The sequence below is a fragment of the Megascapheus bottae genome, chromosome 12 (assembly GCF_031878675.1).
Source record: "Megascapheus bottae isolate mThoBot1 chromosome 12, mThoBot2.hap1, whole genome shotgun sequence".
NCBI classification, from domain to species: Eukaryota; Metazoa; Chordata; class Mammalia; order Rodentia; family Geomyidae; genus Megascapheus; species Megascapheus bottae.
Genome location: NC_143520.1, coordinates 12,422,501 through 12,435,000, shown reverse-complemented (window position 1 = coordinate 12,435,000; position 12,500 = coordinate 12,422,501). Strand labels below are relative to the sequence as shown.

The window sequence follows — 12,500 nt, the reverse complement described above, 5'->3', positions numbered from 1 at the left end:
TAGGCAAGCATTCTACCACTAGGCCAAACTCCCGGCCCCAGGATCACAGTTCTCTTACTTCTCAAGTAGCTGGAATTGCAAGTGTGACCATTGTATGTGACTTGCTTGTTGAGATGGGATCTTTATTTTTGTCCTGGTTGATCTCAATCTGAGGTCAAAGCTTTTTTGCTTTCTGCTATAGCACATGGGAATAAAACGTGTCCCTCGCACTTGACCTCTTTTTTTTTTTGTCCTAGGGCTTGAACTCAGGGCCTGAGCTTGGGCTTTCTCAAGGCTACAGCTCTGCCATTTAAGCCACAGCACCATTTCTGGCTTTTTTCTTTTCTCTTTTCTTTGGATCATGGAGCATGAACTCGGCCTGGGTGCTATCCCTGAGCTCTTCAGCTCAGGGCTACCCACCATCCTACCCCTGAGCCTGGGTGTTGTCCCTGAGGTCTTCAGCTCCAGGCTACTGCCCTACCCCTTGAGCCACAGTCCCACTTCCCATTTTCTAGTGATTAATGGAGATAAGAGTCTCAGGTTCTTCAATTCCTGGGCTGACTTTGAACTAGGATATGATATGATCATCCATATGATATGATCATGATATGATTGCAGCCTCCTTAGTTAGTAGCTAGAATTACAGGTATGAGCCACCACACCCTGCAGTTTCTGGCTTTTTCTATGTATGTGGTATCAAGGAATTGAACACGGGTCTTGGTGCATGTTAGGCAAGCACTCTGCTACTAGGCAGAACTCTTGGCCCCCTTTTTTGTGTATATGTGTGTTGGTTGTGAGGCCTGGGCACTGTCCCTGAACTCTTTTTCTCAGGGCTAGTGTTCTACCACTTTAAGCCACAACACTACTTCTGATTTTCTAGTGGTTATTGGAATAAGAGTCTCATACAGTTTCCTGCCTTGGTTGGTTTTGAACCATGATCCTCAGATCCCAGCCTCCTGAGTAGCTAAGATTGCAAGCAAGAACCACCCACCAGTGCCCGGCTGGCCTCTTATTTATTGTCTCAAGAGCTTTTTAGATTCTGAGTTATAAGACTTATCAGATGAATGATTTGTAGACTTCAACCATCACTCTGTGATATAGCTTTTAATACTTACTTGATGGTCATTTGTAGAACTGGGATTTTTTTTTTTTTGGTTAGTTGTGTGGCTTTCATGCAGTACTGGGAATTTAACCCAAGGATCATGTTTTTCTAGGCATACACTTTACTTGAGCTTTGCCCCCAGGCCTGTGAACTCACTGCCTGTGCTCTGACCCTGAGCTTTTGTATTCAAGGCTAGTGCTCTGCTACTTTGAGCCACAGCACCATTTCCAGTTTTGTTCCTGGGGGTCTATTGGAGATGAGTCTAGTAGACTTTCCTGCCTCGGCTGGCTTTGAACTGTGATCCTCAGATTTCAACCTCCTGAGTAGATAGGATTATAGATGTGAGCCACTGGCACCCAAGCCTTTGTTTCTGAAATAGGGTTCATCTAATTTTGTATTAGCTGGCTTTGAATTTGAAATCCTTATATATCCTTCTCTTGACTAGCTAGGATTCCAGGCATATTCTATCATAACTATGTAAAAAAATGGGCCTATATCAGTTATACAAGAGAGGAACATTTCATGATTACATCTTTATCCATATTTATACTGTATTTCACTTAGTACTCCCCCATCACATTCTCTGCCACAATTTCTCTAAGAAATAGTATTCCTAATAGGTTTCATTGTTTCATTTTCATAGTTGCAAATAGTTTATTTCAACTGTATTCAGTCTTCTTAATCTCCCCCCCTCCACAGGTTTAGCTCCACCTGTTAGTCCCCACCTATTCATAGAGTGAGTGCTGGACTTGGTTGTTTAACCAACTAAACAATTAATTATGTGGCTTGTTTGTTGAGACATTTATTCATATGTACATGTCCATAATTTAAATTTCTTTTAGGTCTGGCTTCCTCATATAAGTGAAAACATATTTTTTTGGGGGGGGCTTGTCTCAGAATGTCTTCTAGTTACATCTATTTTTCTACAAATGATGTGATTTTACTTTTGTTTTTGGCTGTGTAGTATGTCATAGAATACACAAACACACACACGCACGCATGCACGCACTACAACTACAACTTCTTTATTTGTTGTTGGGCACCTTAGCTGATCCCATCATTTGGCTATCATAAGCAGGCTTGTGATAAACATGATAATATGCAGATATTTTTCAGGTATATTGGTAATTCTTCATATATATGTTAAATAGTCATACCTAACTTTAGATTGTTTAGAAAATATTGATTTAATATTATAAATTCCCTTCCAAATACTGATTTAGTTGGATTTCACAATGTTTACTATATAGTTAAAGTGATATAAGTAAAATTTTTGCTGTCTTATTTTTCTTTCTTCCTGCCTTCCTCCCCTTCCCCTGTTTCCTCCCCTCTCCCTTTCCTCTTCTTACCCTTCTCCTTCCCCCTTTTTACCCGTTCCAGCAACTCACTTGCTAGGCAGGAGTTGTGGTATGCATCATGCTCTTAGCCTTTTCAGACCATGATTCTCCTTATCTATACTTCCCATGTAGTAGGATGGCAAATAGGCCACTGTGCCTGGCTTATTGGTAGAGATTTGGTTTTGCTGTCTTTTTGCCTAGGCTGGTCTTGAACCATGATCATCCTAATCTCTGCCTTCCAAGTAGCTGGGATTTCAGGCATGAACCATCATTCCTGACTTTGTTAGGATTTTAACAATCTTTAAAAGCCTATGATGTTTTAGAATATTTACAAGTCACTAAATATCAGTGGAACTCACTTGTAATCTTTAGCACTGAGGAAGTTGAGATCAGACGACTGGGATTCAGAGCCTGCCTGGGCAGAAAAGTCCTCAGGACATCATCTCCAGTTAGCCAATAGAAAATCACAGTGGAATCACAGGCTTTCCTGCCTGGGCTGGATTTGAACCATGATCCTCAGATCTCAGCCTCCTGAGTAACTAGGATTACAGGCGTAAGTCATTGGCACCAGGCTAAAAAAAACTTTGGCTCATTTAGTTTTTTTGGGTACCCAGCAAAAGAACATTAATATCTTCTGCCACAGTTGTGAATTTGTTATATTGTGTAATGTTTTCAAATTTTGTGTTTTGAACTTGCAGTCTTTTTTTATTTTATTTTTTGTGGTGATACTGGGGCTTGAACTCAGGGTCTGTGCTTTCTTTTTTTTTTTTTTTTGGCAGTCATGGGCTTGAGCTCAGGGCCTGAGCACTGTCCTTGGACTTTCTCAAGGTTAGAGCTCTACCACTTGAGCCTCAGCACCACTTCCTGCTTTTTTTCTACATATGTGGTACCAAGGAATCGAACCCGGGTCTTCATGCATGCTAGGCAAGCACTTTAACCACTAGGCCAAACTCCTGGCCAGGGTCTGTGCTTTCTAAACAAGTACTTTCCTGCAGAGCTGCACCTCCTGCTTTTTTTTTTTTTTTTTTGTGATCCTCTTCCTGTTCAGGCATGTGTTTGGACCATGATCTTCTGATTTTTTGATTCCTGGTGGAGTTGTGATGACAGGCTCATTCCACCATATCCAGTTTGTTTTGATGGGATGTAGTTTCGTGGACTTTTCTATCTGGACCAACTTGGAACTGTTTTTTGCTATTGCAGCTTCCGTGGACTTTTCTATCTGGACCAACTTGGAACTGTTTTTGCTATTGCAGCTTCCAACCTAGCTAGCTAGGATGACAGGTATTTTCCACTGCTCTCAGCTGTTTCTTGAGAAAGGATCTCATGGGTATACCCTAGGTAGCCATGAAGTATGATCCTCCCAAGGGGTTATGGTTACAGGCATGATGAGCTAATGGCCCCAACTGATATTGCAGTTATTTGCATGTAAGTTTACAGTTATTATGTTCATAGGGAACCTATCGTTTTTTCATCCTTGAAGAGACACTTTATTTTTTTTTTTAATTCTCGTGCCTTTAGTTTATTTATCTTTCCAAAGAAATTACCACTGAGCACCTGGACACACTTATTTTTAAGGGCCAATCAGAAAAAAAAGAAGTTATCCTCTTCATTAAGGTGAAATATCTTCAAGAATTAGCTCCCCTCCCCCCTTTCCAGGCTTGAACTCAGGGTGCTGTCACTTTTGGCTTTTTCTGAGTAGTTTATTGGAGATAAGTCTTGGGGACTTTGCTGCCTGGGCTGGCTTAGAACTGTGATCCTCAGATTTCAGCCTCTTGAGTAGCTAGGATTACAGGTGTAAGCTACTGGCGCCCGGCAAGAATTAGCTTTGATACCTGTGATCTAACAACTCAAGGACTTTAAAACTACTAACACAGTGTAAGTGCTCATTGTTAATTATGAGAGACTCTACTGTTATTAGTTCAAAAGTGCATTCAAAAGGTTTTATTTTAAAAAATTTAAAAAATTATCCTTACGAAGTTGTAGAAAGAGATATCTTGATCAGTGCTGCCTATTGTATTGTTGTCCCCAATCTTTCCCAAACCCAAAGGTTATATTTTGTATTGTTGTTCCAAATCTTTCCCAACCCCAAAGGTTATATTTTATATTTCATTCAATATTTTCAAGTCATAGGTAGTGCTCCCACTACCTATTGGTCAATGCTTATAAACAATTTCTTTGCTGAGTAATGCAGTTTGTATTCTTTTTATTTATTTTGATTTTTATATCCACATGTCTATAGTTTTCAGTTTAGATCTTCCTACTTGTTTATTTTTTCTCAATAGAAAAGGAAAATAATGTTTATTTGTGTGTAGATACATGTTTCCATTTTAAAAATGATTATGGTAAAAATGCTGCTTAGTAAAATGTGACAAATTCACTACTAAAAATCACTGTTTTAACTTTAATTTTGATTCTAATATATAATTTTGGTTTTATATTATCTTTACAGTTTAAAACAGAGTGGAAAATTCCCTGGAAACCCCTGGCCTCCTTATAAGAAAAGGACATCACTCCATCCTAGCTATAAAGGTCTCATGAGACTTTTACACTGTAAAACTTTACACATTGTGCTATTCACTCTGCTTTACAAGGTACAGTACTAATTTGAATAGAATGGCCTAAATTAGAATTTTATATTTCTCATGTAAAAGTTCTAAGGAAATATTATATAAAAGTACCACTTATAAAGCAAAGTGCACTAATGCATTTAAGATATATGAAGATATAATTGGGTATATGTGACTTCCAAGTTGAAAATAACTATATTACTATACTATTCCTTGTGGGAGAGTGTTCATCTTATTCAGATATGGATATTTATGGCTTCTATCGAATAAGAAGTGAAAAGAGGTGGCACCACAGGTGTTAATGGAATGAACTAAGGGACTAAATAACCACTGATCCTGATAAATGACAAAACCAAAATGGTTTTGGATTTGAGTAGGGCTCCTATCTAGCAATATTGAAAACAATTTTTCTGAACATTTTAGAAACTGAAAAGATGCCTTACTTTGTATTTCCCACAAAACTGAGCTACTCATTTGAATAATTGCAAATCTGCACTAAGAAATAATATGAAATGCAGAATATGTGGTAGTATGTGAATATGTATGTATTTATGTGTGTGACTATATGTGTATTTATAGTTAGATTTTTATGCTCTAAACTGTATGAGAAAGAAGATAAAATAGGTAAATCTGTATTGAGTACATAAAATAAAATAACGTCAAATTTCTGTCAACTGTCAAATAACGTCAACTTTTCTGTGATACATTTTTGATTTCACTTGCAAAAGAATTTACTTTGGTTGAGATGTAAGACCACCACTGTTTCAAAAAATTATCCAGAAACATTTATATTTATTATTTTCCAATAGGATTATTCAGGAATATCATTTAAAGTATTTGTTTCTTCATTAGAATTTCTTAATAAAAAGTTGTTTATTTTTAAAATAAACCCTTGAATTTTTTTCTCAGGGCTAGATTAATCTTTTAGATGCTTTGTATATATACATCAGCATTAAATCTAGTAAAAGACTTTCATGAACAAAAGTACTGATATTATTCTTATTTATTATGGAAATTGAGTTTTGAAGGTTAAAGTAACAGGTTCAAGTGGTGAAATTGAATATGGTTTATTAATAGCAATTAATTTATGAAAAATTGAGGTAGCCTTAACTGTAAATTTAAGTTTCTAGATTTCAAGATTTGCTGAATGTAAAGTAGTATTTGATCAAAAGGACTTAAAAAGCTTATTGAGGAACTGCCATACTGCTTTCCATAGTGGTTGAACGAGTTTGTACTCCCACCAACAATGTAGTAGTGATCCGTCCTGGCCACATCCCCTCTAGCATCTGAATTAATGCACCTTCTATCTGGCAAATTCATGTAACCCTTCTATTAATTACAATAAAAAAATATGAAAAAAAAAAGAACACCAGGAAGGTGAAACATGCTGCTGGGAAAGAGGAGGAAAGAAGAGGGATGCAAATGGAGAGAGGAAGACGGAGCAAATATAGCCATGATATACACTATGTAAAATTTGAACTTGAAGGTAGGGATGGGAGGAGGAAGACGGGGAAGAAAAAATGGAAGTGGTAATATTGATCAAGATACATTGGACTCATCACCTGACTTGTAGAACTGAATTCTTATACAACTATTTAATAAAAATAATATATACTTATAGATTATTACACATTATTTATGTTGCATTAAAAGAATTAATGTATCAATATTATCAATGATATATATTAATGACACAACATATAATACAATAGTTAATATTATAATTATATGTATATTGTGTTATTTATATATTTTATTGTGTTGCTTATTATGTATCATATATTTTATTATATATCATAATTTTAAAATACATAATAAAATTATATTTTTCCCATTGCAAAAAAAAAGCTTGTTCTAAAATGTAATGAAAAATTAAAAAAAAAAATTAGGTGTCCCCACCCCACCCTCAGTCCTGGTGCTTGAACTCTTCAGATCAAGACTACTGTCCTACTCTTGAGCTAAACCCCACTTCCTGTTTTCTAAAGGTTAAGTGGAGATAAGAGTCACAGGTCCTTCTCTGCCTAGGCTGGCTTTGAACCTTGATCTTCAGATCCGAGCCTCCTGAGTAACTAGGATTACAGGCATGAGCCGCCTCACAGGCTCATTATCAAATTATTATTATTATTTTTTTTTTGCCAGTCCTGGGCTTGAGCTCAGGGCCTGAGCACTGTCCTTGGACTTTCTCAAGGCTAGAGCTCTACCACTTGAGCCTCAGCACCACTTCCGGCTTTTTTTGTATGTATGTGGTACCGAGGAATCGAACCCGGGTCTTCATGCATGCTAGGCAAGCACTTTAACCACTAGGCCAAACTCCCGGCCCTCATTATCAAATTATTATCAGTAAAGAACTCTCATCTAATTACTTGCATTTCTTTTTCCTTCACACAAACCTCATATTAATGTATGTAAATAGCCAAATCCAGTATGCCAAGGCTCAGAACTTTAATTTTACAGATAGAGTCTAGAAATATTAATGTTTGATGAACATTTCTTTTTGTTCCCAGTTTTATGCTAGGTGTTGGACTAAACACATTTGCATTTTCACAGGACTTTGAATGTCCCTGTACTTTAATAAGTGCTGATAAATTTATATTAATGATTTTTGTGGGTTATGGAACATATCAATGTTTATGAAATGTGAAAGTTTCGATTTGTAGATAGTGCTTAATCTTTAGAGGATATCTGTTGTTTGGTTTTAGTTTGTCTTTTCCTCAAGATGTAATTTTACCTGACTTCTTGGTTTTTATGTATCTGCATTTTTTAATATTTGTTCATTTTTTTTTGAAAAATAATTATGAGATGTTTTCTTTCCTTCTCAAAGATTCTGATGGATCATCAAAATCTGTCAGAACATGTGCTCTGCATGGTTTTATATCTGATTGAATTAGGACTTGAAAATTCTACTGGAGATGAATCCGATGAAGAAGTAAGTGTTTTTTTTATATTTCAAAATTTTTAGATAGGAGAAAATTCTTATCTGTCTTTAGATAGTTGCCAGGACAGTAGTATACCTGTGGATTATTCTTATTTATATAAGATGTAGACAGCTATTAGAAGAGATTTTGTTCTTCAAATATATATGATCTTTTAGAGATTTCATTCATACTGACAATATTATTTTACTTATGAACTTTTAGGACTTTTGAATTTGAGATTTATCATTCACTAATTAATCTAAGGAAAGTAGGTTTTTTTTTTTTACTGTTGTAAGAATTCTACTGGTAAGTAATGATTAAGACTTTAGTGTAGAAATTGTGTTACTTTGATTAATGCTTGCTTTTAGTAACATTCTTTCTGAAAATAAATGTTATGGGGGAATGTTTACTTTAGGGCTTTGAAAATACTATTTTCAGAAAAGCACTTGTTATAAATTAGTTATACAAGTGTAAGAGTCTTTTTCTCATCCCCAAACACAAAGTATAACACAGCATGATACAGTCAACATATTTTAAGGGAAAATTAGGCAGTACTTTTCAGTCATATTCAATATATATATATATATATGTTAAAAACTCATTAAGATTCCCTCAAGATTTGAAACCAGCCTGTATAGACAAATCCCAAGTACTGGGATTGTTGTAGTTCTGGGGTTGAACTCAAGTCCTCTTTATTCTGTTCATGGCTGGTGCTCTATCCCTTGAACCACACTTGTATTTTCAGCTTTTTGCTAGTTAATTGGAGGTAAGAATCTCACAGACTTTGGCTAATATGGCTTTAAGCTTTGAACCTCAGAGCTTACCTTCCTAAGTAGGTAGGGTTACTGGTATGAGCTGCCAGTGCCTTCTCCAAGAGACCTTTATTTTCAATTAACTTAAAGGAAAGTTGCAAGTAGAGACATGGCCCAAGTGACAGAGAACCACCCATGAATGAAATATCTGAGCAAGTACAAGAGGCTCTCAGGCCTCAGGGTCAGCACCAACCCCCTACCCCCAAAGAAAATAAAAAACAAAAACAAAATTTGTCCAAGACCAATTTGTATTTGTGGTTTATTTTTTTCCCCCTAGACTTAACTTTCTTCATTAGTTTGAAGTAGCACTGTTTAACCATGAATTATTCTAATGGCCAGTGAGTAGTCTTTTGTAATGTCAAGTATTTCCAGATTGAAAGTAGTATTTTTCTTAATAGTTTGCTAATTCCAGAGAATTTAGCCATATTACTATTGAGAAACAGATTCTTTTAGTTTGTTTGAATTTGGCTATTTTTTAAAATCCATTTTATAACTACTGGTGTAAGACTGTTCGGGACTATGGCAGACTTGTTAATTTCCCATTGAATCTCAGACCTGATAGGACGAACTTAAATATTTATTTATTTTTTAAATGTTTTAGGTGACAGTAGGTGGACCAGAACGTTGTCATGATAGTTGGTTTCCTGGCAGTAACTTAGTATCGAATATGCGACACTTTATAAACTATGTTAGAGTGAGAGTTCCAGATACTGCTCCAGAAGTGAAGAGAGACTCCCCTGCAACGACTAGCTCTGAGAGCTTGGGTTCTCTTCAAGTAAGTGCAAAAGTGAAGGGAAAAGAAAAAAATTAAAAGAAAACCTTCATCTTGTAGAGAGAGATACATTGTTTATATCACCATATAATACCTAAAAGAAAAAAAATGTGATTATAGATAACTAAAACCTGTCTTTTATTTCCTCTGGTATATCTAAGCAACTTCTGTCTCACCAGTCTTTGTCCTTTAATCTGTCAGAGTTCACGGCGGCCTAGAGTTCTTCAAAGAGAGGTAGATGTGTATGATGTTTGTATTAACGAAATAAAGTTTTTGACTGATACTGGGGAAAACACATTGAAGTATTGAGTGTGTGTGTATGTTTGATTAATATTGTTAAAATTAAAGCAAGTTTATTTTACAGTTTTCTATGTTAATGAGTTGATTTAAGTTTAATTTTAAAAGAAAGTTTATATTATTGATCCCCAAAATAACACTGAGAATTTAACAGTGAATTTTTCTTGCAAGTGTTAGAGATATTTTGTAGGCAGTACATGTGGTATTGCAACAGTATTACTAACATCTTATAACTGATTTCCTATATAAACATAATTTAATTATGAGTGGCATGCTCATTTAAAAAAAGTTTGTTTTTTTTTTTTGCTTACATGGCAATTAACTTTTATATAGTAAAGTTAGAAAAAAATTAGACTAGTGTTTTTACACTTATTTTGTAAAATAGCACTGTCATTGCATGTAGCTTAATTTTAAAAAGCAGAAATGAAGATCTTGAAATGACATACTAATTACATGTAAGCAGCTTTGATTCCTACAAATTAAATTTTTGTGAGTAGACATAGTTGAATGAATATTTCTCACAGTATATTCTATATGTAGAGAACTTTATATTGTAAAGAGTTTTAATTAAAAGATCGGAGCTTCTGTCAGAGGAAGCATTTACCCCAATGCTATTTTGTATTAAAAATGGAAATTTACTCAACTAACTCAATTAAAAGATGGTTTCTAAGAGCTCTAATGCAGTTAAACTGCTTTATAACAAAAAACCTGGAAGATAAATTATTGAGAAAGATAATTAAAACTACAATTCAAATAACATCAGTGGTATTTAAACAAATCAATTTACCTTTTTCGGGGGTTGGAGGGAGGCTTGGACTCTGGGTATTGTCCTTGACCTTTTCATCTCAAGCGCTCTACCACTAGAACCTCAGCGCCTCTTCCGATTTTCTGGTGTTTATTTGAAGATAAGAGTCTCATAGACTTTTGTGCCTGGGATGGCTTTGAATCCTGATCCTCGGATCTCAGCCTCCTGAGTAGTTAGGATTACAGGATTACTTAATAACTTAAGTATGTGTAAGAAGTAACTTTTTTTTTGGACCAGTCCTGGGGATTGGACTCTGAGTGTGTGTACTTTCCCTGAGCTTTTGTTTGCTCAAGGCTAGTGCTCAGACACTACTGTCTGAGCTACAGCTTGAAGTCTAGCTTTTTCTGTGATTAACTGGAGATAAGAGTCTCCTTGACTGTACTGTCTGTACTGGCTTCAGATTTCAGCCTCCTGAGTAGCTAGGATTATACATGTGAGTTACTAGTGCCTAGCAATTTTAAACTTTTGAAGTTATTTAAAAGAAATTATTTGCCAATATGAACTCAACATAAACACTTAAGAAATTAGCCTATTTTATTGTTTTTGTTGGGGAGGTCATCCTGGGGCTTGAACTCAGGGCCTGGACACTGTCTATGAGCTCTGTCTCAAGACCAGCATTCTGCCACTTCAGCCACAGCACCACTTCCAGCTTTTTCTGTGTATGTGGTACCCAGTGATCGAATTGAGCATGCCAGCAAGCACTCTACCACTAGGCCACACCCTGGCCTCTAGCCTATTTTCTTAACTGGAAACTTCAGCAGTCATCAAGGAAGGGTTTTCTTAAACTGTGGAGAAATTTAGTTTACATCTTCCCTTATACATGGCTAGAAGTATTGCTTAAGCTTTGTATTTTTTTCTCTGGTAGAAAGGTACAAGAGGTTTAGAAAGAAATTTTATTGCTGATAATCTCCTTTTCCTTATTACTTTTTCCAGATTGAGTGGGACTAAGTCTGTTTGAGAAAGAGAAGTGAAGGGACATATTTATTTGAAGAACAAATCTATTGAATAAACCTTTGGGTGAAACTTTGAACATTCCCTTTGCAAAATTTAGTGGTATATATTTGGTTTTAGAATTTATGTCAAATAACTATCTTTTCCCCTTTTCATTTTTACTGTTAGAATTCTGGCACAGCTCAAGTTTTCAGCTTAGTAGCAGAACGTAGAAAGAAATTTCAGGAGATTATCAATCGCAGTAGCAGTGAAGCAAATCAGGTGGTTCGTCCTAAAACTTCAAATAAATGGTCTGCTCCTGGTTCGACTCCCCAGCTAACAACAGCCATTTTGGAAATCAAGGAAAGCATATTGTCTTTGTTAATTAAACTTCACCACAAACTCTCAGGAAAACAGAACTCCTACTACCCTCCTTGGCTTGATGACATAGAGATTTTAATCCAACCAGAAATTCCTAAGTACAGTCATGGAGATGGTATAACTGCAGTAGAAAGAATTTTGCTGAAAGCTGCATTGCAAAGCAGAATGAATAAACGCATCATTGAAGAGATATGTAGGAAAGTGACACCTCCTGTACCACCCAAAAAAATTACTGCAGCAGAGAAGAAAACTCTGGACAAGGAAGAAAGGTAAAAATCAATGTTAATAAATTCTTTAACAAAAAAATCTTTTTTTTATTACATCGTATTTCAAATGACTTGTTTAACAAACAAGTATTCAAGAAGGAAATCTCTATATACAATCACTGGAACTTAGATTTTAGAACATAATTAGAATATGTCATAGGTACATATTTAAAAAATACATAGTACAGTTGAATATTTGATTTGTTTCTTGTTTTGATCATCTAAGTATTAGCTACTAGATATTTTTGCAGCAGTAATCATGGTGGATAAGTTTGTTTGGTAAATAGAATTGAATATAGACTGCTTATACATGTATTATGTTGATATGTTCCTTTAC

General features: G+C 35.5%; 1 protein-coding gene across 2 annotated transcripts in view; it reads left to right on the top strand.

Moving 5' to 3' along the window:
- The window catches only part of Ubr3 (ubiquitin protein ligase E3 component n-recognin 3), a 141,455-nt gene that overhangs the window by 60,403 nt on the left and 68,552 nt on the right, over positions 1-12,500 (top strand). For both annotated transcript variants that reach the window (XM_090342664.1, XM_090342665.1), the window contains exons 20-23: positions 4,868-5,009; positions 7,807-7,911; positions 9,314-9,487; positions 11,706-12,166. In XM_090342664.1, the coding sequence (XP_090198790.1) occupies positions 4,868-5,009; positions 7,807-7,911; positions 9,314-9,487; positions 11,706-12,166 (882 nt within the window). The remainder of the gene's footprint in view (positions 1-4,867; positions 5,010-7,806; positions 7,912-9,313; positions 9,488-11,705; positions 12,167-12,500) is intronic.